Source organism: Myotis myotis, unplaced genomic scaffold, assembly GCF_014108235.1.
Source record: "Myotis myotis isolate mMyoMyo1 unplaced genomic scaffold, mMyoMyo1.p scaffold_m19_p_10, whole genome shotgun sequence".
NCBI classification, from domain to species: domain Eukaryota; kingdom Metazoa; phylum Chordata; class Mammalia; order Chiroptera; family Vespertilionidae; genus Myotis; species Myotis myotis.
This window is the reverse complement of record NW_023416314.1, coordinates 37,970,007-37,995,586: the sequence shown is the minus strand read 5'-3', so window position 1 is coordinate 37,995,586 and position 25,580 is coordinate 37,970,007. Positions and strand designations below refer to the sequence as shown.

Genomic DNA, 25,580 nt, shown 5'->3' with positions numbered 1-25,580 from the left:
TCCCACTGAAAGCTACCTGGGGCCTGGAAGGGACCTTGCCTTTGACCTTGAAGATGTGCCATCTCTTTGGCACTTGGCCTAGCTTCTGGGACAACCCTGGGGCTGGAAGGGTCATCAGGGGTGTTGGTATGTCCACCCTCTGCCTCCCTGCGGACTTGCACCCAGTTCTTTAGAGTAGCTTGGGGTGACTTCCTCACTGTGTCCTTGTCAGCTGGTGGCCCAGGTCAGAGCGTAGGTCCAGGTGGGCCCCCAAGGCAGGGTTCCCTGGGACGTGAGCAGGATGATTTCCCACTTACAGAGCCCCAGGGGCTGTTCACATCTCTGTGACCTCACTGGCATCTTCCTAGGTCTGTAACAGAATGCCACACACCATTGGGCCTTTTCCATAAGTTGTTTCGATTCTTCACAACAATCCTGGGTCATAACTAAGGAGGACACTGAGTCTCAGACAGGGGCAAGGACCTTCAGGATCTCACAGCAGGTAAGAGGTCAGAGGCAGGGTTTGAATCCGCCAGCACCGCAGCTCCAAAGCAGGACAGTGGTCGCTGTACCCATTAGACAGGAGAGGACACCAAAGGCTCACTTAGTAATTACCCGGCATTCACATGAAGCTCCTGCCTGTACATTATCTCATTTAATTCCCACAACAGTCTGCCGAGGTAGGTATTAGCTCCACTGTACAGATGAGGAAACTGAGGCTTGCACAGGAAGTGACTCACGAAAGCTTTGCTTCCTGCGAGTTAGGGGCCAGATCCTCCTGACGCCCAGCTTCCTGTCCATGGCATCTTCCCAGGCTGGTGTGAGGAGCCCCCTCCCCAGACATCGGTATGGAAGGTGGGTGGAGGAAGCAGTGCGGGCTGTCCGGAGACATGACCTTGTGCTCCTGCCTCTGAATGGAGGCTGGCTGTGCTCAGAGGGTCCTCCCACCCCTCTCTCTAGCCCATGACCCCCAGGTTACTTCTCTTCATAGCTCACTGCCTGACACACTACATCACACCTTCACCTGTAGGTGCTTTATCTCCCCCTCAGCAAAATTTAAGGCCCTAACAGGCGAGACTTCCTCTGCTGTGTTCGCTGCTGCTTCCCCGGTGACTAGCACGTACCCTCACTGCTGCCGGCTTCAGTCTTGTCTCTGGCCCCATCCATCTCCTCAGGCAGCCATTTCTGACCACTTCAGCCCTCTCCGACTTCTCTCTCCTCCGCTTCATTTGGGGTAAACATGAGCCCCATTCCTGGGTCCTAGGACATTTTGTTTGGGCCTGCCTCTGCACGGCTCCCTCTGTCTGTCCCGCAGTCCACCCCAACCACTCCCCTCCTCTTTGCCTCCCAGAATCCTTGTGGAGCTCCGCAGGGGCTCCCTGTCACCACCCTCGCCCTGTTCCCTCTTCGTAGCCCACACCCTTGTGTTTGCTCATTGTTAGTGCCCCTCCCGCTCTGATCCCTGATAGAGGCGAAGGCGGTAGCTATCATTCAATTCCCTAACAAGTGCCAGGTGCACCTCACATGCGTTTTCTTCACTGAGTCTTCCCAGCAGCCCCATGGGCTGGGATTTCTGACCTCATTTAGCAGATGAGACAACAAACCCGGAGAGGCTCAGTGACTGGCCCACGGTCCCAGAGCCATGCAGGGGCAGAGCTGGCCCAGGGCCCTTTTTCAGATTATGGGGATTAGAGGTCAGACCCTGCCCCCTCCGGCTTGTTTGAGAGGAAACCCTGTGTTCATCAGCCCCGGGTGCACCTCCCTGGTCACTCTCCTATCAGATGTTGAGCAAGGAGGTGTTCAGACATCCCCACCCCACCCCCAAGCTGAGCCGTGGACTGAGGGCTGTTTGGCCCCACTGCTGTGAGCAGCTCCGGCTTAGCCCTTGCAGCAGGAGCTCAGTTTGTAGGAACCATGGGTGGGGGTGGGTGCTCACATTCCTTACCCAACCAGTCCACAGGAGAATGTCCCCACGAGACTGGGGCATGGAGTGGGCAGAGCAGACAGCCCTCCATTGCCTGCGGGTGTGTCCCTGAAGTCTGGGTGTGGACTGGCTTGGTTTGGGGACCAAGCCCTCAACGGCGTGGCATCGTGGAAATGAGGGACTCAGCGCCCAAACGTCTGCCTTGAGTCCTGGCTCCCCTATCTCCTGACCTCAAGCAAACCGTTTAACCTCTTTTGCTTCACCTTACTTCAGTTTCCTTCTCTGTGAAATGGGGTTTCTGCCTTGTCTGCCTTCCTGGGGAGTGGTGTGGACAGAGAAGCCCCACACAGCTATGAGGGGAGGGGATGCCGGGTGCGAGAGAGCCGCTCTGGGCCTCTCTGGCAGCTCCACGCCCTCTGCCTGCAGCCCAGAGAGGTGAGTGACTCGGCCGTCTGCCCTCCCCCAGCCCGGGAGATATGAGCTGCATACATAAGCGGTACCTGGGAGCAGCTATTTGAATCGGCTCTTGGGAATTTTTCTTTATAGTCAGCTTACTCTATGGCCTGCCTTGTCTCCCTCCATGAAAAAGGGACATCTCTGTCGGTAGGACTTCTGTTTCCATCACAGGTGGGAAAACTCATGCTCAGGGAGGGTGAGAAACTCACTTTCTCTGCCTTCATCCCATCTCCAGGGCCCCCAGTGATGGGGCTGGAGCAGGCAGCCCAGTCTAACTTGGGCTTCTAGGCCTTCAACCACCTCGGGGGTCTCTGGGTTAGTTCATTCATGTCATAAACCTCTACGAGCTCCACTGTCACAGGCCCTACATAGGGCTCTGGGCACACAGATGAGTTAGGTCCCAGCCTGGCACTCAGGCGACACTGGCAGAGGAGGATGGCCACATCAGTAGACACCAGCTGCAGTGGTCGTGCTGAGAGGATGTTCTGAGCACGGTATGCCGAGGGAGGCTGGGGCAGGGGTGCCGAGGGTGCAGATTGGACTTGTGACTTGGCTAGATGCTGAGGCTCCCTGCCGGCCCCACCCAGGACTCGGTGTGAAGGTGGCAGTGGTAGCATCTGATTGCAGCATTGGCATCCAACTAGCTTCTGCTGGACCCCTGCCAGCCACAGCTGGGACAGAGGAGGTGCTGATAGATGAGCGGTGAGGACTGGCCGAGGCCTGGGGGTGCCCAGCTGAAGCCCCACTTCCTATTTGCTAGGCAACTGTACCAAGACGCTTGCAAGGTGGCAGGGGGGTGGCATCCTCAGGAGGGTGGACACCAGAGTCCAAGCAGTGAAGAGACAGCAGAGTTCATCCTCCCTACCCCCCTATTAGAGATGGGGAACTGAAGCCCAGAGAGGTGAGTGGCTTGGCCATCGTTAACGCATTGTTGACAGAGCTGGGACTGGAACCCCACGGCCCACTGCCGTTTAACCTACAGCACAAGATGCCTACTCCCGGCTGCCCTCGGAAGGAAAACAAGTCATTCATTTCCCTGTCCCCTCCCAGCCTTCCCCCACTTAGTTGTGGGGAGGAGAGAGAAGGAACTTGGGGCACCTGTAGCATAGAGGCAGCATGCAGTCCGGGAAGTTGGGGCTGAATCGAGTCCAACTCTGCCACCCTCTGAGTTAATGACCTTGGCCCTGTCGCTTCCCTCAGCCATTTTATCGCCATCAAATGGGAATGATGATGCCCGACTCCCAGGCTTGGTGAGGAGTTGGAGTGCCTATGGAAGGGCTTTGGAGGCCCCGAAGCTCTATGGGCCATGTGGGCAGCACACCTATCACCCAGCACGGCAGGGAGGGAGCCTGGGAGCCTGAGGAGCAGCCAGAACAGAGACCTGCTCTTCCTCTTGCTCAGCAAACCTTTCTAAGTGTCACTCTGGCCATGCCCTGGGATCCCAGATGTGGATCAGACCCAGGCCTGGCCCTTGTGTAGCTCCCAGTGTGATGGGAGAATGGACTTGTGATCCGTAGTTAGTACAAGGTGAGGGACGGTAGAGCCCAGAGGGAGGATTCCATTTCTCTGTCTTATTTCTCCATTCAGCTGGCCTCTCCTGACTTTATCTTCAGACAGATTCTCTCCATGGGGGCTGGGGCAGGGGGTGGGGATGAGGGGTGGACGTGGGTGTAATATAGCCCCTGACAGTTCCAAGCTTACACGGGCCTTAGAGTTTATAATCTCAGTGAAGGAAAGATGACCTCTCTCCAAAGGCTCACCTTACCTGGGTTTTGAAAGATCTGTCTTGTCTCATTGTCAGGGGGTCATCAGGTGGACAAGGCAAGGAGGGGCTTTCTAGACAGAGGGGCAATGACTTGATATTTCTTAGGCCCACCCGGGGCTTCCACTGGGGCTGGGGCTCAGTATCCTGGACAGGCCAGCACCTCGGGCTGGGCACTGTGGTCAGCCAGGTCTGACCCTTGCGGACAGGAGGCAGCCGAGCAGGCCCAGGCCTGAGGAATGCAATGGTAGTTTCTTCCTGGACCCCCACAGGGACACCTGCCATTCCTCAGAGGACTTCGATTTCCCACTTGGTTGCAGAGCTGGCTGTCGGCCATAGTTGGGACAAGGCTGGGTGAGAACAGACTGCATGGTGTGGGGAAAGCCTGGCTCTGGCCAACTTGCTATGAGGCCTGGGGGAGTCTCTTAGGCCCTCTTCTTCCTGTCCAAGTCAGTTGGACAAGACGGTCCTAGTTCCTGCACGCTGCCCTTATCTAATTGTCAGGGATCTCTGATACGCTGAGCAGAACCAGGTCTTTTCAGTTGTTTCAATGGGGGGTATGTCATCAATGGGGAATGGTTATATCTTTCTTTCCCCCACAAGCAAGAGAGCGCCACATGGTGATGAGTGCTGCCAGGTGGGTGGCCCTGACCCAAGGGCAGGGGCTTGACCCCAGCCCTTTCCTTAAGCACTGCTCAAGCTGTTGGCCTTGGGGTCCTGTTTACAGTAGGAAGTGGCCAAATAAGACAATGACTCAATGGCTGATGTCCTTCCCTCTGGTGCCTGCCCTCCCCACTTCCCTTCCCCTTATCTCCCCCCCCCACTCCCACCCCCCGCCAACCCGCAAGTAAGGGTAGAGGTAGAGGCCCCCAGCTCCTTCCTCCACCCTGCCCCCACCCCAGACCTGCCCTACCTGAGACTTTGGACTGAGGATCTTGCTAAAATGCACATTTTGTTTCAGCAGATCCAGGCTGGGGCCCCAGATCCTTCATTTTTAAACAGCTCCCAGACCACACTTTGAGTAGGAAGGTGTTCGAGTCCATTCTGACTTCTCTCCATCTAGAGCACCCAGCCTGCCCCAGGCCCAGGGCGGGGACTTTCCCCAGCCCTTAGCCTACTCCTGGCTGCCAGGGCCCCTGCTTCACTTCCTCTGGCCCAGTTCAGGAGGCAGAGCCAGCTGCTAGGGGATGATTTGGAAGGCCAGCCCTTGGACCAAGGGTTCAGGCCTATGCTGGGACCTCACTTCCCTCCCCCAGGTCCCTCCCCAGGTTCTGAGCACAGCTCACCCTTGGACCTACTGTGTCCCATGGGCACTCGGCACCTGCTGTAGGGGAAAGGGAGGTGCCCTGAGCAGGCAGCAGGAATCCTGGATTCCAACCCTGGCTCTGCTGCCTGCATAACCCAGTGCAAGTCGGTGCTCCTCTCCGCAGTCTCCCTGGTGATCCTATTGGCTCTTCTAGATGACACCGAGGGCCCTCAGTCTCCAGGATGGGTCATCAGGGAAGTATGGGGGTGCAGAAGACCTGTGATGGTAGGATTTTTATAGAGAGAGGGTGAAGGAGCAGTTATGGGCCCAACCTCTGGAATGCCTCTGTGGCCCAGCCTCTTTAGTTGCTTCAGTGATTTCACCTACTGCCACCTCTACTGCACGTATGCCTTTGGAGTATTAGATGCTACCGAGCACTCAACATGTATCGTACCCTGTCAGGGAGCCCTCATGGTCTTGCCTGGAGTCACAATAGTGTGTGGAACCAAGATTTGAACTGACACCTGAGTCCTGCTGGACCAAGCCCCCTCCCTCTAATCCAGTAGAGCAGGTAAAGAGGACAGGACTGGTGTGTCTGCCTTGAGCTGCCTGTGTTCCTCCTAAAAGTCAAAGCAATTGCTGACTTTCAGCTGATGAGCATTATGTTCCTTTCTGAACTCTGCTGTGACCTTGTTGCTCTACAGATTTTGAGGAAATGCAAAGGCTTGAGTTAAGCCCCTAGACCCGTGGTTGGCAAACCGCAGCTCGCGAGCCACATGCGGCTCTTTGGCCCTTTGAGTGTGGCCACGAAGTTTCAATCGCACTGTACATGCGCACCCACACGTGGTATTTTGTGGAGGAGCCAGACTCAAGGGGCCGCAGTTTGCCGACCACTGCCCTAGACCCCTCCCTCCCACTTCCACTCCCAGCAGTAGGCCAGTGTGAAAGGCCACGATAGCCTCAAGGACAAGACTGTGATGTGGTGCCTGGAGCCTGGCCGAGTGGGTGGTGTGAAGGAATGTTTGACTAGCACACAGTAGGCACTCAGTGAAGATGCGCTGAGCGAGGGGCATGCAGTTGGGGCTCAGCAGACACGGGGTTTGAACTGTTCCCCTCCTTTGGTCCAGCTGCTGGAAGGAGTGGGGTATGGGTTAGGAGCCTCGCCCAGGCTCTCCCCCAGTGCCGCCTCTCTTGCAGTCACCAGGCTTTCTGGCCTGGCTGCCCCTCAATCACTGAAGTCCAAGGCATCATCCTGGGGGGCCCAGCCACAGAGCCAATTAAGTGAGCTTACCTTGCCCTCACTTCCAGGCTTGGCACATGCTTGGTAGTGAACATGATTGCAGCCCTCAGTGTCCCAGGCAGCCTGAGCTCATTGGCCAGCAGGCCCTTTGCAAAGCAACGGCCTGATTCCTCTTTAGGCCCCAAGCTTTGAGCACTGAGATGAAACTAAAAGTGTAAATCCCTCTGATGGTGCTAGTGGTGGTGGCCTCGGTGGTATTGGGGGTGTGGGCAAGAGGCCTCAGCTCCTTGGAAAGGGAATCAGTCCTGGGGACAAGGGGGTGGGGGTGGGGGGTAGGGATTCAGAGTGCTCAAAGTACAGATGGAGCAAAAACATTGCAAATTGGATGTTGAACCTCTGTCCTTGGCCTCACAGACAGATAGCAAAGGTTAAATATTTGTACTAGATCCAGATAAAGGGTAGGACAGGAGTTTGATGGGGGTGCAGAGAAGGAAGAGAACCGGCAGTGATGGAGAGCCTTCCCCAGCCTCGTTGGCTTCCTCATTTGGTCTCCAAAACCCTCTGAGGGGACACCATTCCCATTGGGTTTGTATAAACACTGGGGTCCAGGGAGGCATGTGAACAGCCCAGAATTTGTAGCTACTGCATGGCAGGGCTAGAATTTCAACTCATGTCTGTGTGATTTTGTGGCCTGTGCTCCTCTCCCATCTAGGAAGGGGCCTGTGGGAGGCAGGTTGGTGTTGGGGACTCTGAAGCTGGAGAGAAGGGGGGCAGCAGGCTGACGTCTCCCCCCTGTTACAGGCACCGGCTCCAGCATCCTCTCTGCCCTCCAGGATCTCTTCTCCGTTACTTGGCTCAATAGGTCCAAAGTGGAAAAGCAGCTACAGGTCATCTCGGTGCTACAATGGGTCCTGTCCTTCCTCGTGCTGGGTAAGCTGAGCCTTCGAGGGGGAGGGGAGGCAGGGGTCACCTCCCCACGTAGGTTAGAGCGGGAGCTCTGCTCTGCAGGGGTCGGGGAAAGAGCATCCTCCTACTTACCACCTTCTGGATCCCAGATTCAGTGCCCTACCCCAGGAATGCGGGAGGACTCCTTGAGAGTCAGTGGGAGGTGGTGGTATGGTTCCCATTTTACAGATGGGAAATCCAGGTCTCAGAGAAGGTAAGTAACTTGTCCAAAGTCACACAGATTTGAATTCACATCCATAGGACCCCCAAACCTATGTTTTCCCCATGTGCCACCCTGCCTCCAGCAGACATTTTCTGGCAGGTATGTTGCTTTGCCTTCGGGGGCTGTGATGCTGGGTTTGAGCCCTGACTTTACCACAAACCAGCTCTGTGCCCTTACACAGGTTCTGAGCTGTCTGAAACTTAGTTTCCTCATTTTGAATGTGCAGAAAATGCTGCCCAATTCACATGGCTTTTGTGGAGATTCAAGATAAGGAATGAGAGCAGCTGTTACAGGGCCTGGTCCCAGTGGGCCCTCACTCACCCCCTGCTGAACGCAGGCCCCGTCCAATGCTCCCTCCTCTCTCTCAACACCTCCCACGTCAGTGCTTGGGTCGCTGCTTCTGCAAGTCCTGGTTGATGCCCTCTCTCCCTGGTTGCCATCCAGACCAGGGGCAGGACATCACCGATTGTGTGGGCGGAGGAGAGGCCCCATGGCTGGGGTAGGCCCTGCCCTCCCAGCAGCCTCTTCTCTTCCCCAGGCCCCCGAGTCTCCAGCATAATAAGTGGCTTTCCCAGCTCACAGGCAGACAAACCTGCTGCAGAGGAGCATGGAGTACATTCCAGCACCTGTGGGCGAGTCCCTGTGGGTAGCCACCCTTCAGGACTGTCCCGTCTAATGGGGATGATCAGGAGTTCCCCTGTCAGCCCTGAGCAATTGTCCTTCCAGGGACGCAGGGGCCTCGGAGACCACATTTCCAGGCAGCTCTGTGCCGCCCCTCCCTCCCTTTATAGGGCAGAGGGGTGGGACAGAGGTGCTATGTATCGAACCCCCACAATGTACCAGGCACCTGCTCTGTCTTTCCTTGACGTCTCACTTCACAAGTGAGTAATTAGAAACTCACGGAGGTTCAGTGAGACTCTGAAACAGCTGGTCTTCATCTTTAGACCCAAGAGTGGACTTTAGGGGGTCCACGAACCCCTGACATTAAATGCAAAATTCTATGTGACAGTTTGTGCATATTTTTCTGGGGTGAAAGGTAATTGCTGTCCCCACATTCTTACAGGGACATATGGCTTCAAAAAGAGAAAGAGCCCTGGCCGGTTCAGCTCAGTGGATGGAACGTTGGCCTGCAGACTGTAGGGTCCCTGGTTCGATTCCGGTCAAGGGCATGTGCCTTGGTTGCAGTGGGGAGTGTGCAGGAGGCAACTGGTCAATGTTTCTCTCTCATCGACGTTTCTAGCTCTCTGTCCCTCTCCCTTCCTCTCTGTGAAAAACCAATAAAATATTTTTTAAAAAAAAGAGAGAGAAAAAACTACTGGTCCAAGGAATAAAACCAATTAAACTGGCTCCCTCGGGGTCCAAGCTCCCATCTCAGCCTGCATACGGCTACTTAGGGTAGAGAGCAGTGTATCCCCTCCATTTTCAGGCAGGAAGTAGGGCCCAGTGGGAGTAGAGCCTTGGCCAGAATCACATGAGAAGGAAGTGGGACCAAGAAAAGACACCATGGACCCCAGCCTCCCACATCCCTGCCTCTGATGCACCAGCTCCCTCAGTCCCCATTTGCGCTGAGGAGCCGCCACTTTCCCTGTGTAGTGGCTGATGGGGAACTGAGCAGCTGGTAGAATCCCAGCCCACGCAGCACACGACAGTCGCTGGCCCCGAGCTGTAGGTTAACAATCCATCAAACCCAACCACAGCCCAGAAACCGGCCCAGCATCTTCCCAACGCCCTCCTGTAGGTGGGAGCCACGCCTGGTTGGATGGGCAGGTTGGCTGAAATGCTGCTAATTACTGCCCTGAGCACCCCGCCTCTCCCTCCCGCTGCCACCCAACTCTGCTGGCAGAGGCTGCTGTGGCCCCATCGGCCTCCCTCTGGCACAGAGCCACTTCACCATTTTTCTGCGTAGACTCCTCTGGCATTCTCATCAAGGCTGCAAACGTCTCTCGATGCTTTTAAATGTGTAATACTAAGTACATTGGATTTAAAAGGAAGCCACTGATACAGAAAACTGAGGATGTTGAAATATAAGTAAACACACATTAAGAAATCAAATTAGACATAGAGTAACCCATCTGTGCTTTTTGCTATTATAGTAAATAAAAAGATCTAGCAGCAGGACTAATCATTACTCTGACTCTTAAGTAGTGATGCGAATAAATGATTTTTCAAGATATCTGTACCTGCTATAATGTGATGAAAACACCTTTGTTTTCTATTGGTGTCACTGTCAACAGCACTGCTACTACTACTGTGGTCTCTTACATTTGTAAATGAAGGAAATACTGAATTTCCATAAGAGATGGGTAAGAGTTAAGATGTTTTTTCCCCCATCCAAGTCCATGAGTCCTTTGATTGGACATTTAACTGTGTGTTAAGTCCTCTTCACACGCCGCCTCATGTCATCTTCCCAGCACCCTGTGAGGAGGTGGAGGGTCAGGGATGGGCGGCGGCCTGTGAGTGGCAGGGCCAGGGTTTCATGGAAGAGCATGTTTGTGCTCTTCACGGACCCTCTGCTGCCTCTTGGCCCTGCTACGGGCCTCCGGTCTCAGGCGCTTCACTGAGATGTGGGGCGGGGTGTGTGTGTGTGTGTGCAGGTGGCCCTGAGCCGTCCACACTGAAGCCAGTGGGGCCTTGAAGCAGTTGTTTACGTCCCAGAGACCGCAGCACTGGTTCCTCTGCAGCCCTGTGACCTACAAGGGTAGAGCAGGGAGCCCATTGTTGGAAAAGTAGGATTAGACTCTGATAAAGGAAGGTCATTCCATGGTTTAGTTCATTTTTGCTCAGTAAGCCTTTCCTGTGTTGTTTGCTGGGGCTGGAGAGGTTAATCTGACCCAGTTCCAGCTCCCAAGGAGCTCTGAGGCTCAAGGGCCAGCTGCTGGAAGGAGTCTGGTGGGGGAGGCAGACGATGAGTGCTGTGAGAGGGGCTGTGGCCACAGGGGGAGCAGGGGGAGTGGGACCCCCGCTGAGAAAGTCCTGAACTGGGATACAGTCTCCAGACTCTCCGCCTGTTCTCTTTTCCTCCATCCAGGCTGCCTTAGCCAGGAGTGAGGATAGTGGGTAGGGACTCCCACCTTCGCAGAGAGTCCAGACATCTAGGGTGGGCCTGGGGCCCAGCCTCTCTAGTCCTGCCACCCATCAGGAGAATTAGCTTTGATGACAGCAGGTTTCCAGGCTGCTCTGCCCCTGGCTGGAGCCTCACCGCCCCGCCCAGGCCCACCTGGAGTGCCCACCTGGCTTCTTTAGGAGCTGGAATACCTACTGGCTCTTTCCCAGGCCCAAGAAGGAGGACCAGTGGCAAACTGCTCAACTGTGAGTGAGACATGGCCATTCACCAAAGTGCTTCACAGGTTGCCTCTACCAGGGTTTCGTAGGCGGCAGATCCTTCCCTAGAGACGCATCTTCCCTGTCTGTGACGCCACGCTCCTAAGCTGGTCCTGAAAAACGGCGCGCCTGGCCGCTCTGTGTGCACCGCCCCGCCCCGGACGGCTGTGCTGCTTTCAGCCACCTTCGGGAAAGGCTAGCTCAGGAATCGAGAGCAGGACTAGATTCTGAATGACAGGGGACGGCCATTTTCCTGCCCGAGACTGTGGAGAGTCTGTGTCTGGGAGACCAGGGGAGGCCCAGCAGGAAGAAGAGAGTATGGCATCCTGAGCCAGGCAGCCCTAGAGCGCCCCTGACCAGCAGAGGGTGGGCATGCAGCCAGGGCAGTGGAGAGGGTACTGGGCGCAGGCCCGCTTCTACCAAGCATGCGGACCCGCTGCACCTGGCCCTGTGCTGAGGCTAGGGGGCAAAGAAGTGATGGCCCCCTCGGGCAGAGAGTTCAGAGGTGAGAGCCACACGGGGGGATAGTATCATGTTGGGGAACAGTCTTGAAGAGCTGAAGTCTGAGCTTCAGAGGCTGGGAAATTGGACAGAGAGAAGCCTGCTGAGGGCATCTAGGGTTGAGCCAGGAGGTAAACCAGGCTTGGCATGGCCTTTCCTTCTCTCCATGCCAAGTGCCGGGTCATTCAACCTTATGGCCAGCAGGCCCAGAACAAAGTGAACACAGGAAAGCTGGCCCCAGGCAGGCTTCTTGGTATCCTGCTGGGGGTTTGAGAGGTGGGGCTGATGGGCTCCGGGCTTTGGCCTGGAGCCACCTGGCACTTCCTCATGTAGGAGGTGGCCAGCCCTCCTCCTGGGGCAGGAATCCTCAGCTCTCATGTCCCTCTAGTGCAATGGTTCTCAACCTGTGGGTCGCGACCCTGTGGCGGTCGAACGACCCTTTCACAGGGGTCGCCTAAGACCATCCTGCATATCAGATATTTACATTATGATTCATAACAGTAGCAACATTACAGTTATGAAGTAGCAACGAAAATAATTTTATGGTTGGGTCACAGCATGAGGAACTGTCTTTAAAGGGCCAGAAGGTTGAGAACCACTGCTCTAGTGGCAGTCTGGGGCTTCTAATTTTTGGTAAATAACTAAAGCCTGGTGCGGATTATGGTTTGAATCCTGGCTCTGCCACTGTTTTGCTGGGTGACCTTGGGCAAGTTACCCTCCTACCACCGCTCCGGAACCTCAGTGTTCTCATCTCTGAAATGGTGTCAGTGTCACCCTGCCTCACACTGGCTCAGCCCAGGTCCTGGGGGTGGAGGCACTTGGTAGGTCCCTCCCTTGTCCATAGTAACTGTGCTGGGCACTGGCGTGGGGAGAGCATGCAAGGAGAAGACAAAAGGAACAGCTCTAAGCACAGCTTCACAAGAAGCTGAAGTTCATCTCCAACGCTATTGCCGGGGCAACATGGAGCCCACCTGTCCCTCAACGCCAGGATCTCGGAGATGCCCTTGGCCTTGATTCCGCCCCAGGTTATGCCCATGGCCTTGGTTGTGCCTAGCTTAGCACCATGGTAAACGTTCATTCAGTCGCTCAGTGAGCCTTTGCCCAGGGGAGACGGAGGCCCACCCAGGGAGGACAGGGCCTAACCTGTGGCCATCTGCCTGCCCACCAGGAGTGGCCTGCACCGTCATCCTCATGTACACGTTCTGCACCGACTGCTGGCTCATCGCTGTGCTCTACTTCACCTGGCTGGTGTTTGACTGGAACACGCCCAAGAAAGGTAAGGGCCTGGGTCTCCTTGCCCCACACCCTCGCCCTAGGAGCCCCCCTCTTGCCCAAGCTGGGGTTCCTCATTGTGGGTGTTGCCTCTTTTTACTTAACATCTACTGTGTAAAACACACCGGGCTAGGCCAGGGAGTGGGTGGAGGGAGGGGTTAAAAGCGCTTCAAAGGAGCCATCCTGGTCCTCATAGGAGCTCACACTCAATCAAGGGTGTGCATAATAGGAGGGAATGAGCGTGGCAAGGGCCCAGTGGGAAGGGGGGAGGAGGAAAAGATGCTGCAAGGGGGCGGGGGATAGTCACCCACTGTGTTTTGCACTGGCTGTGTCTTGTCTTCTTGCCCAAACATCACCCTCCCTGATTCCCATGCCTTCCCAACACTGTATTTTGTTCTCTGGAAGGTGGCAGGAGGTCACAGTGGGTCCGAAATTGGGCTGTGTGGCGCTACTTTCGAGACTACTTTCCCATCCAGGTAAAGATTCTGGGGCATTGTCTTGGGAGGGTGGGATTGGGTGGGAAATGTGAATTCAAGCCTTAACCTACCCATCCACAGTGTCCACACATGCTGCGGTGAACCATGTGACATCTCCCACTATGAGTGTCTGTCTATACTCTTCCCCGATTTATGCAGGATTTGAGCAATTTAGGAGGCATATAATGTCATACCAAGTAAATAGAAAAATCAAGACTTGGGGGAAAAATCCTAGTATTTCAGCCGTAATGGTCAACAAAGTTACGGTGGTTGAACTTCATCGTTAGCTCCGAGCTTCCTGGCAACCAAGGGAAAAGGGGAAACGTGATAGTTGTTGGCTCTTGTTTTTGGAAAAGAAGAAGCTTACTAGTCCCTTGGGTAAATAAGACTTGTTCTGGTACTTGGATCTAAAAGATGTTTCAGACCCTGAGATCCCGAGTGACATAAGGAGCAGGTGTAATAGCAGATATTATGGCCGTTGTTTGTCTGCCTCTCTGTGAATATTAAAGGCATAACTTAAAATGTGAGGGCACTTATCAAGAGCAATACTTAAGTCGTCCAAGTTCATCTGGCCTGAACCAAGGATAGCACTGAACCAAGGATAACCATAGGTGTGAGGGGCGTGCTTTCTTTGGGAAACTCCTATGGAAACAGCATTTCTCTCAGCCAATCACAGGTGGGTCACTGGAGGTCATGGCCATGGGAATTAAGGCCCAGGAAGTGAGAAGTGCAGTGAAAGGAGAGTGAGACCCTAGGTGCTGAAGTGCCTGGGGAAGGCTCCTGGAGAAGCTCCCCCTAGAACTCCATCCCAAAGACAAGCAGCACTGAAGAGGCAGGGACAGCAATGAGAGCGTAGGCACCCACGTTGGAGGAGAAGCCTGTGGCGTGGAGAGGGAGGACCTCCATCTATTGGGAGACTTCTAGGAGCCAGCACCTCCCCCCTCCCCCACCATGAGGAGTCTACTTTAACCCGCCTGGCACTCTATAAGGGGTACTAACTTTATCCTTTTTTTAAAAAAGGAAACTGAAGGTCAGAGTAGCAAAGCTGACTGAGGCTAGTGAGGGGTGGAGCCAAGACTCTAATTGCTATCTGGCCTCGAAGTCTGGGCTCTTGCCACCACAGCACACTGCCTCCCTGTGCAGCAGGGCCGTGGGGAATAAACCTGGGCAGACACTCAGGCCTCCTGCAGTATTGGGGGACAGAGGCAGGAAGGCCCAGACTGACCCTGCGTGAGGCACCGTCCATTGCAGGGTTCAGTCTCCCCTTATGAAGCCAGTTTAGACCAAGTTGGTCTCTGGGTTTCCTTGCTGCACCATTAGGTGCTCTGGGACCTCCACATGGTCTTCTGAGCGCCCGTCTTCTCTTCTCTGGGGCCAGCCCCCAGGTCCTGGCAGAATAAATAGTGGCATGGTCTGGCTGTCAGCCTCATCTCTGTCCCCCTGCCTGTGGGCTGCAAGCTAGCTTGGCAAGGCAGAGGCATCTGGGCCCTGGTGCATTTGAGTGACTGGTGGATTGTGGGTAAGTCTGGCAGAATCCTGAAGGTTTTTCCTGCAGGGGAAAGACCTGTCTGGCCGGCTCACTCAGCACCCCAGCCCCGGCACACCCTAGCTGCTGAGGTAACCCAGCAGAGAGCAATGGGGTTGGAAGCGTGGTGGCAGCATGTGTGAGTGTGAAAGTGTGCATGTCACAGGGTGGTGTGTGTTTGCTGTCGTGAGTCAGTGACTGAGACACCCTGCCTGCTGCCTGGGGAGGTGGCTGGTTGACCCCCACATTCCTCCACTGCACCCAATATTGTGTGTGTGTTTGTGGGGGGGGGGTGCGCCCTGGGGCCAGCTCCTTCTGCCTGCCCATCCTGAACCCACTTTTACCAGAAACTTCAGCGTCAGGGTTCTCACTCCTCCCTTTTCCTGAGGATTCAAGGCTGTTGTTGCTAGGAGACTGTTGCATCATAGCAGAATGTTGCATCATTTTGGAGGTGGGGAAATAGTCCCAAAGAGGGGCAAGGACTGGTCCAGGTTGCACAGCGAGTCCACCCAGCATTAGTACTAGAATCCAGGCTCTAGGTTCTTTCCCACTGAATTCCTACTGCTTATTTCTCTGGGAGAGATTCAGTCCCGGATTTCTCCATTGGATTGAGCCCCACTTCCCGGTCTCCCTCTCTCTGCTTGGCCATTGGAGACCTGGGTTGAGTTCTTGATCTGTCACTCCATTCACTGAGCATCAGTTGTTGCTCCCCCCACAGTGCTGGGCTTGGGCACAGTGCTGGGCTTGGGCACACTGAAGAGTCAGCCCTGGCCCCTGCCCTCAGGTGAGCTCACTGTCTAATGGGTCCTGCTAGACTTTGTCACTTTCGGCTCATGGGACCACAGGCACACTTTATCAAGCTCACTGAGCCTCATTAGTCTCATGTGCAAACGGAGCTGTACCTATGATAAAAAGTGGTAAATTATGGTTAATTGTGAGGAACTATGGACTCTGTTCTCTCTACTGGGGCCCTCACCTAAGGGGCCAGGCCCCAGTGTTCAGGGTGGCCTGCCCCTTGGGAAGCCTCCTTGAGGCCGATCACCCCCTCAACCCAGAAGAGGGTGACCTGATGACTATTAGTCAAAACGGGGACAGGCAGATGTCCTTGCCCACTGATCTTTCTTAAAGAGACAAAACAAAATCCAGTGTTCTTGTCACACCTTCTTTCCAAGAAATCAGCTGGGAGTTGGAACCACAAGATGAGTTGGAGCTGGCCCTGAGACGCCCTGGGGCACGAGGACCAAAGTCACATGGGGCCTTAGGCAGGCCAGGGCATGGAGTCTCAACCTTGGCTTTGCCCTTGCCTGCAGGTGACCTCAGCCAAGCTCCTGCCCTTTGAGGCCTCAGGCGGCTCCTCTGTGAGGTTTTGGCCTTGGTGGCCTGACATCAGGGCTGATGCTCTATGGACTCGTGTGTGACCCTCCTGTCTTGCCCCTTTCCTCAGCCTCTTGCCAATGGTTGTGTAATAATTTTTAGCCGTACTTAATATCCATACGTCCTCTCTCCCTTCTTGGTGGAGCTCTTTGCTCTTCCTACCAGAGCAGCTCGGCTGGCCCAGAGAGCATCCCTCCCTTAGCAGAGGTGGGGCTCATGTGTTCGAAGCAGCCACCAGGACTGCTGGCTGCCTGGGAGAGCAGTGGTCAGTGTCTGGGTATAGGCAGCGTTTCTGGAGAGGGGACTATGAAAGACTCTGAGCTGAAAATCTCTGTTTGTCCATCTGTCTCATTTCACAGATGGGCCTACTGAGGCCCAGCGAGGAGGGACTGCCCAAACTTCACAAAGCGAGTCAGTATCAGGGCTGGTATAGGAACCAAGGCCATCTGCTTCAGGACCCAGGTTCTCAGTCCTGGGTTTCTCTGCCACCGCGCCCTGCCGTGTGAGCTCAGGCGAATCTCTGCTCTTCTCTGGTGCTAAGGTGCCCTCTATATGGTACCAGGGTGACACAAGCCTATCTGAGTGCCTTTCCTGCCCTGACAGGCAGGGTGTGAGGAGTGACTGCCAGGAATGTGTCCCAGGCTCACATGAGCCAGTAGCCTAGCCTGGCCACCCCCTGGGACTGAGACTTTGTCCTAGGAAACAGTCAGGGGACACAAGAGCAGGGATGTCAACAGAGCCTTTATCAGCAGTGTCCTCTCTGCAGGATGGACACTCTGTCCAGCCCTGAGGGGCGGAGAGTGTGGCACACAGAGATCAAAGCTGTGCCAGATGCCTGCATGCTCCTGGGTACTGCACAGTGCTCCAAGGCACCGCGTTTCACCAAATGCCCCACCAGGCAGAGGCTTGGGAGACGGGGAAAATGATTGGAAGCCACCAGGTGACACATCCACAACCCAGGCCCTGGAAAAGCACAGCTGATTGGTTTCATTAAAGTTTGTCTCAGGAAAATAATCAGCCCAGCCTGTGTGGCTCTGTGGTTGAGTGTCAGCCCATGCACCAGGAGGTTGCTGGTTCAGTTCCCGGTTAGATGTTTCTAACCCTCTCCTTCCCTCTCTCTGAAATCAATAAAAACATATATTTTGTAAAAAATCTTTTTAAAAAAATATATTTTATTGATTTTTTACAGAGAGGAAGGGAGAGGGATAGAGAGTTAGAAACATCGATGAGAGAGAGACATTGATCAGCTGCCTCCTGCACACTCCCTACTGGGGATGTGCCGGCAACCAAGGTACATGCCCTTGACCGGAATCGAACCTGGGACCCTTGAGTCCCCAGGCCGACGCTCTATCCACTGAGCCAAACTGGTTAGGGCTGTAAAAAAATCTTTATTGTTGAAAGTATTACATATGTCCCCATTTTTTCCCGGTTGACCCCTTCTTGCCCACCCCTGAATAAAAACACATTTTTAAAAATGATAATTAGACATGTAGATATAAATAAGGTATTCATGGAAGCATTGTTTTTTTCTTTTTTAAATAATTCTTTATATTGAAAGTGTTACATATGTCCCCTTTTCTCCCCATTAACCCTCACCAGCCCCCCCCCCCCCCCGTCCCTGCCACCCCAGGCCTTCAGCACCCTATTGTCTGTGTCCATGGGTTATGCATTCAAGGTCTTTGGTTGATTCTCTCCCTCCCACCCACCCTCCCCCGCCTTCCCTTTGAGATTCCACACTCTGTTCCATATGGAGGCATTATTTCTGAGGGAAGTTTTGCAAGCTTTTTAAAGGTCCATCAGTAGGGGTTTGATTATAGTTCCATTACATGTAACATAGCTGCATGATAGAATAATACAGCCATGAGAAGATATGTTACTGAGGAAATTTGATAAGGAAAAATAGATAGGGCATGCTAATACTTGGTTGGAAATTATATAAAAATGATACCAACCATATGACCTCAACTTTGTGGTTTTTTTAAAAAAGTATGTGTATGTTTGAGTAGAAAAAGGACTCAATACAGAGTGATTTAGCTGGATGGAGGTATAACAGGTGCTTTTGATTTTCTTTTCTTTCTTTTTTTTGAAGTTTCTGTATTTTGAAAATTCTCTGTGATATTCATTTTTTTTCTAATCAGAAAAAACGCAATGCTTTCTGAACAAAATACCAGTACTCTCCACCCCTCTCTGCACCTTCCCTCCATCATGTTTGTTGTAATGCTGGGTAGGTGCCTCTTGTTGCTCAGGGTTTAGGGAAACTTTGCACCAGCCACCCCACCCTCTAATCCTAACCCCAGGGCAGGAGGTGGCCCCTGGGGAAGCCAATCATTCATTAGGGCAGGGATGGTGAACCTTTTGAGTTCGGTGTGTCAGCATTTGGAAAAACCCTAACTTAACTCTGGTGCCGTGTCACCTATAGACATTTTTTGCTATTTGCAACCATAGTAAAACAAAGACTTATATTTTTGATGTTTATTTTATATATTTAAAGGCCATTTAACAAAGAAAAACCAACCAAAAAATTGAGTTCATGTGTCACCTCTGACACACGTGTCATAGGTTCGCCATCACTGCCTTAGAGCATCCCAGGACAGGTTTGTTGAAAGTACCACAGGTCAGCTGCCCTACTGCACAGCTGCCCCTCCCTTACTCCCCCCTCCCTCCACACACACACTGTGGCTGGCACAAGAGCTGTCCTTGTCCTTGTCCTTCTGGCATCAGAGCCCAAGTAGAACCTGGCTGCCTGGAAGGGAGTTTCCATTCAGGCAGGCTGCACTCTCTCTTCTCCGGCCAGACTAGGACTTGGACTTGACCCCAGTGGGAACTAGATAGGTACAGGGATTGCATTGGATTGTAGAATAGTCGTTTTGCTGTGGTCAGGAGGCTGGCCCAGGGGGAAGGGAGACAGGAGGCTGGCTGAGTGCGAATAAGAGGACCTGGTGCATTTGGCTGGAGAAATAAGGGGGTCAAAGGGGAAATCCCCCCCCCCCCCCCCCCGCCTCGGGGACTTGCTGTCCAAATGGCAGCTGACGAGCACCTGGCACTGTGGCCCAGTGATGAGAGTCTGAGGTCAGGTGTGAAGAGTCACTCCAGTCCTTGAGGCCCAGAGTCCCAGGGGTATGGCAAAGCCAGCCTCTCCTGGACCTTCTGGGTGTGCCTCAGGACCCCGCTCCCCTGGCCAGTTTCCTCTCACCCAAGCTTTTTTCCCCTGCAGCTGGTGAAGACTCACAACCTGCTGACCACCAGGAACTACATCTTCGGATACCACCCCCACGGCATCATGGGTCTGGGTGCCTTCTGCAACTTCAGCACAGAGGCCACGGAAGTGAGCAAGAAGTTCCCCGGCATAAGGCCCTACCTGGCCACGCTGGCTGGCAACTTCCGGATGCCAGTGCTGAGGGAGTACCTGATGTCCGGAGGTGAGACCCCCTGGCTGCTCGTCCTTACTGTGCCCCACTGTCAAGACCTGAGCCTCTCCACTGAGCCAGAGGACAGGATGGCCAGGAAGCCAATACACCACACTGGTCCCGTGCTGAGCGATGCAGCCTGCTGCAGGCACTGCAGGTCAGGGCTGAGCAGGAGAGCTGTGTATAAGTCTTCAACCTTCAACGTGGATAGCATCTTCCCTAGGAAACCTTCTCTGGTCCCTTTTCTGGGCACCCCAGCCCCGTGCTGCCCTCTGCACAACCTGATTGTTGTCCATGGCACTGTCATTGTTCCCCCGACCACCGTGACCCCCAGCAGCCTGATTCACTGGGCTTCCCAGCACCTGGCATCCGCCTGGCAGACTTAAGACCTCAGGCAGTATTTGCCAAATGAATGAATTACCTAAACAAGCTTGTATTGTTATCCCCATTTTACAGATCAGTAAGCCAAGGCTCAGAAAAAAGAATAGCTTACATAGGGCCATGCAACTTCGAAGAGACGGGGTTAGGTCTGGGGCCCAAGCCTGCTTAAACATGACTGTGTGGGGGGCGACATGGGGAGCCCTGACGGTGTGTCTTCCCTCCTCCCAGGCATCTGCCCTGTGAACCGGGACACCATAGACTACTTGCTTTCAAAGAACGGGAGTGGCAATGCCATCATCATCGTAGTGGGGGGCGCAGCCGAGTCCCTGAGCTCCATGCCCGGCAAGAACGCGGTCACCCTGCGCAACCGCAAGGGCTTTGTGAAGCTGGCCCTGCGACATGGGTGAGTGCCTCCTCGCACACACACACACACGCACGCACGCGCACACACACACACAACGCACACATTGTCAGCAGCTCCTTGGCTCCTGGAGGCCCAGGCGCCAGGAGGGCACAGAAGAGCATCCACTGTCCTGTGGCGGGGGAGGGGAGGGTGGAGCCCAGAGGTTCAGGCCAAGTTGTCCAAGAATAGCCTTGGCGTCTGAGTAGGGCAGAGGTGCGGCCTGTGTCCCCTGAGCCCTTGCAGGTGGGCTGAGAGGCCAGGATCATACACAGGACAATGCCCTGGGGCCAAAACGGTGTCATGCTGCTAGCAGAAATGAGGGTGGCGTGGTTGGAGACAGCAGTGAGGCTCCCCGGAGGGGTGATGCTAAGGGCAGGTGGACAGGAGCTGGGCAGCTTGGGTGTCTGTGACCTTTTCTAGAAAACCAGAGGCACATTCTATGTAGCCACCTGTTCAGCACATGTCACTGGACAGAGCACATTCACTTCTCAGTCCCCCTGGGTGCCACAGCAACCCTGCCGGTGGTGACGTCCTATTTCCCACGTGAGGAAACGGAGTGAGGCTAAGTGGCCCAGTGGGGGGTCACGTTGTAAAATGCAGAGCTAAGCTCCCTGGACTCCAGGTCCACTGTTTTCTTCCCATCTCTGTGCTCTGGGCAACCCCAGGAGGAGGGCTTTGAGGTGACAGACCTCCAGCAATGGTAGACCTGGAGTGGGAGAGGATGTAGCCTGCAGTCAACCACAAGTTAGGGATGGCGCTAACCATTTGGGCCCCACCCACCACGCCTCTCTGTCCTCTCAGGACCTTACCCCAGGCTCTAGAAGAGGCTACTCTTCAGGCCCAGCCTGTGCCAGGCCCTGGACACACGACCATTCAGACCCAGTCCATGTGTTCAGGGCAGGGGGAAGTATGAAGGGACAGACAGCGACAACACGGTGTGTTGAGGGCTGTGACACGGAACTGAGAGAGGCCTTGGTTGGGTGTGGGACAGGGAGAGCTTTCTAGCAGAGGCAGGCCTGGAGGATGAGAGAGACCAGGCCTGCTAGAGCAGGGCCCTCCACCTTCCCTTTGCCCCGTGCTCCCAACGTCCTAACATGCTCCCCCAGTCACTAGCAGGGGGACAGAAGGCCCATCTGAACCTGGTAGTGAGGGGACACATGTTGGGGACCCCCCAGGGGGTTCTGGCACAGCCCTGGGGGAGGGGAGCTTGGCTAGTGTCCAGGGCCTCTAGGGCTGACAGGAGGAACTGAAGCCAGTGACTGGGGAGTGACAGGCTTGACCTCTCCCTTCCAGAGCCGACCTGGTTCCCACCTACTCGTTCGGAGAGAATGAGGTCTACAAGCAAGTGATCTTTGAGGAGGGTTCCTGGGGCCGATGGGTCCAGAAGAAGTTCCAGAAGTACATTGGCTTCGCCCCGTGCATCTTCCATGGCCGAGGCCTCTTCTCCTCTGATACCTGGGGGCTGGTGCCCTACTCCAAGCCCATCACCACTGTCGGTGAGCCTCCCTACTTGAAGACCCTGAACTTGGGGGGCACAGTGAGTTAGTGGTGGAGTTGGGATTCAAATCCAGGCCACCTGGCCCTGATGTCCGTGCTCTAAACCAGGAGGACATGTGAGTGCTGCCATAGGGGGATTATTGGTGGAGGTGGGGGTGACGGGGTAGAGTTTTATTACTGTGAGCCAAGCTGTGCTGACAAAACAAGACCCAGCAGTTCTGTGTTTGCAGAGCCCAGCAGTCTATCAGGGAAGATCCTATTAGAGCAAAGATCAACAGGGGGTTGTGAGTGGGACATGCGACATGCTCAGGGTCATAGTGGACCCCAGGGAGGAGGTGACTCTTAGACTGTTAGCTGAATAGGAATTATCCAGCAAAGGAGGTGGGAGGAGGGAGTTTTTGTCAGAAACAATAGCCTAAGTAAAGTTCCCAAAGCAAGACTGTGTAGAGTTTTGAGGAACAGAAAGAAAACATGACTGGAGAGCATAGTCCTGTGAAAAGTGTTGCAGAAAACTGGCTGCCCTTGGCCTTCACCTATGTTGTTCTGGGTTTATTTGGGATCATGTAGAGGATTCCAAAGAATTATCTCTTGTAGGGGGTTGTGTGTGTGTGTTAATGGTTCACAAGCTGGAGATCACATAGGAGCATGTGGGCTACAGGCTATGGACTTGAGGGGCCAAAGCTCACATAGATACTCTGAATGATCAGAGCCGGGTATGCTGTTTTGTACTTTACACGGAGACTGACTTCCTGCATTTCGGGTCACGTGACCTAGACTCTTCCATCCAGCTCTGCTCTCTGTGAGGCAGCAGAGACGTTTTCATGCTTGGGGTGGCTGGCCAGGGATGGGGTCCTGTGGGCATCGTGAAGGAATTTGGTTTTCACTTTAATAGTGGAAAGCTGGGACCACTACGGTGAGTGTGGTTTAGCCGACTTGCTTGGGAATGGAGGAGGTGTTAAGGAGAAAGGCAGAGAGCTACGGAATTTGTCTGTGAACCTCCTCCTCTCAAACAGAGCACAGAGGACCAGTAGAGGTGACCCACGTAGAGGAAGACAAGGTTATGGTATTGATGGACGGGTCTCTGAAGCTGGTGACTCCAGAGGGGGACCCCAGTCTGGGGGCTTTTGAACTCCAAAGATCCCCATGATGGAAGCTGTGCAGGCTGTGGTTATGGTCGGGGGGGAGCTCCAGGCCTTCTGAAAGCATGGAGTGCGGGTGTGGGTTCTAGGCTCTGACCAGCTGCCCCACCCTCACCTTCCATCTGCTTGGCTCTCCCAGGCCTATGGTGGTGGGGAGATGCCAAGAGATGATCATACTGCTCCCAGCACCCTCTACATCCAGGAATGAGTTCCTGGGGGGTGTTAGGAACCACTCCCTGCACCCTCCTTCCCAATAGATACTTGTTGGTGGTCATCACATGCCCCTTTATCCCAATAAACATGACTTCAGCCTCGGATATGTATATAGTTTGGGGGAGGGAAGGTTCGGATTTGCATTTTAAAGAGATCCTTGGGGCTTCTGGATAGAAAACGGATTAGAAAGGGCAAAATTGGAAGCCACAAGACCACGCCAGAGGCTTTTGGGTAGCCGGAGACTTGGATCAAGGGAATGGCAGTGGAGAGGGAAGAGAACTTGGGAGAAATTTCAGAAATGTCTTTGACAGAACTTGGTGATGAGTTGGGTACGGAGATGAAACAGGATTAGGAAAGAAAACAATGCCCAGAAGTGTGAATGTTGCCCTCTCCCTCTGCCACACTTACCACACTTCTCAGAGCATGTCATGATTCATAGAATCCTCAGCAAAGCCCCCTGAGGCAGGACCCCTGTGTGACAGGTGAGGAAGCTGAGGCTCCGAGACGCAAAGTCACTTGCCCAGGGCTGGGCCACAGCAAAGCAGTTCCCCGATCCCACAGCTCTCATGGGAGCTCCCAGCTGAGTGCAGTGGGTGCAGCCTGGTTTCCTCCCCCTTCCTGCCTCGTGGCTCTGTGGTCGTGGGCAGGTCCCTTCCCATGCCACCGGGCCTTTGTCCTCTCACCTGCAAAAGGACAACCTAGGGCAGAGCACATTCAGCACAGCTCCTGGCACGTGGTCGGCACGTAGCACAGGGTCACTGCCATCAACATCAGGGTGAACACCCAGGGAGGCTGGGCCGAATGGCACGGACTAACCAGAGGCCTCTGCCCCTTCCCTGCAGTGGGTGAGCCCATCACCATTCCCAAGCTGGAGCACCCGACCCAGCAGGACATCGACCTGTACCACGCCATGTACATGGAGGCCCTGGTGAAGCTCTTCGACAAGCACAAGACCAGCTTCGGCCTCCCGGAGACCGAGGTCCTGGAGGTGAACTGAGCCAGCCCTCAGCCAGGTGCCGGGAGGACCCCCCCGCTCTGCCGCAAGCCGTTTCCCGCCAAGTTCTCGAGTGCTTTTTGTTCTGTAAATTTGGAAGTGTCATGGGTGTCTGTGGGTTATTTAAAAGAAATTATAATAATTTTGTTAAACCATGAAAATGTTAGGTCTTTTTTAGGAAGGGAAACGCTTGAACATTTCAGGCTTGTTCCCTTCCAGTTTGTGCTGTTCTAGGTGGTGGCGAACACCTCGGGGCCTTTAGAGTTTCCCAACCAGCCCCTCTTCTTCCATTCCTGAAGTTACAGAGAGCGCGCGGGCCTGGCTGGCTGGGGAAGAAGGACCGCCGTTCGCGACCCGGGCCAGTTAGATGACTTGCTCTTTGCCCCTGGAGGATGAGGAGCAGAAGCCGCTCCCGACACAAACACCTCTAGTCCCAACTGCCTTGACTGGACAGCAGGACTAGTCCCTCTGGCCAAGGGGAAGCCTCGAAGGCACAGTTGTCCCCGTTTTGAAGAGAGCAGTGATGGGCATCTGGACCGTTCCAGCGATTCTCCTCTCTGCCACATCCCCAGCCTTTCACCCTGAGCCTGGACTGGCCTCCGCAGAGACGGTGGGAGTGGTGATGAGCCTGTGCCGCGAGCAGGGCTAGCCCAGGCATACCGTCTCTTGGATTATCCAGCTACCACGTTCTGCTTGGAGTGACTGGTTTTCCTCAGGGGGCTGGTGACCTGGACCCAGCCCTGACCAGGCCTTGGCCAGAAGCCCATACTTTCCGGTGGCCTCGTTTTGCTTAACCCCACACCCCCAAGGGGAGGTGTGAGGAAGGGGCCCCTCTTCCTGTTCACAGGGGAGCCTGGCCTTCTGAGCATCAGATTGGTTTCCGGATAGGAGCCCCCCGAACCCACGCGTCAGATGTGTGTGCCTTTTTGGGAGGATGGGGGCCAGGGAGGAAACCCCGCCTTTCTTCTGTGTGTTCTGTTTTCTCTTGATGAGACCATTGTACCATGTCAGACTTTTGTATATTCCTAAACAGATAAATAAAACTGAGCGTCCTCTGAGTTCTTGCTGGGGCAACATCTGCATCTTGCCCCTGACACTTGGGGAGACCGTAGCTCCCTGCCACGGCCCCTTCCCCGCGCTCCTTTGGCCCACATGGCCCTGGGTGGTGTATTAATTATCTGTTGCCATATAACAAATTAGTCCAACACTTAGTGGCTTCAGACAACACTGTCCACAGCTTCTGCGGGCCTGTCGTCGAGGTCTGGCTTAGCAGGCCTCTGCATCAGGGCCTCTCGCAAGGCT

The 25,580-nt window shown here is 54.5% G+C and overlaps 1 protein-coding gene across 4 annotated transcripts in view; it reads left to right on the top strand.

Moving 5' to 3' along the window:
* DGAT2 (diacylglycerol O-acyltransferase 2) overlaps positions 1–25,336 on the top strand; it is a 33,570-nt gene extending 8,234 nt beyond the window's left edge. For 3 of the 4 annotated variants that reach the window (XM_036324930.1, XM_036324931.1, XM_036324932.1), the window contains 7 exons: positions 7,409–7,537; positions 12,766–12,873; positions 13,275–13,345; positions 19,459–19,663; positions 20,261–20,435; positions 21,729–21,931; positions 24,127–25,336. In XM_036324930.1, coding sequence (XP_036180823.1) covers positions 7,409–7,537; positions 12,766–12,873; positions 13,275–13,345; positions 19,459–19,663; positions 20,261–20,435; positions 21,729–21,931; positions 24,127–24,281 — 1,046 coding nt within the window. In that variant the 3' untranslated portion in view covers positions 24,282–25,336. The remainder of the gene's footprint in view (positions 1–7,408; positions 7,538–12,765; positions 12,874–13,274; positions 13,346–19,458; positions 19,664–20,260; positions 20,436–21,728; positions 21,932–24,126) is intronic. The other variant, XM_036324933.1, reaches the window with a different exon arrangement.
* The last annotated feature ends 244 nt before the right edge of the window (positions 25,337–25,580 follow it).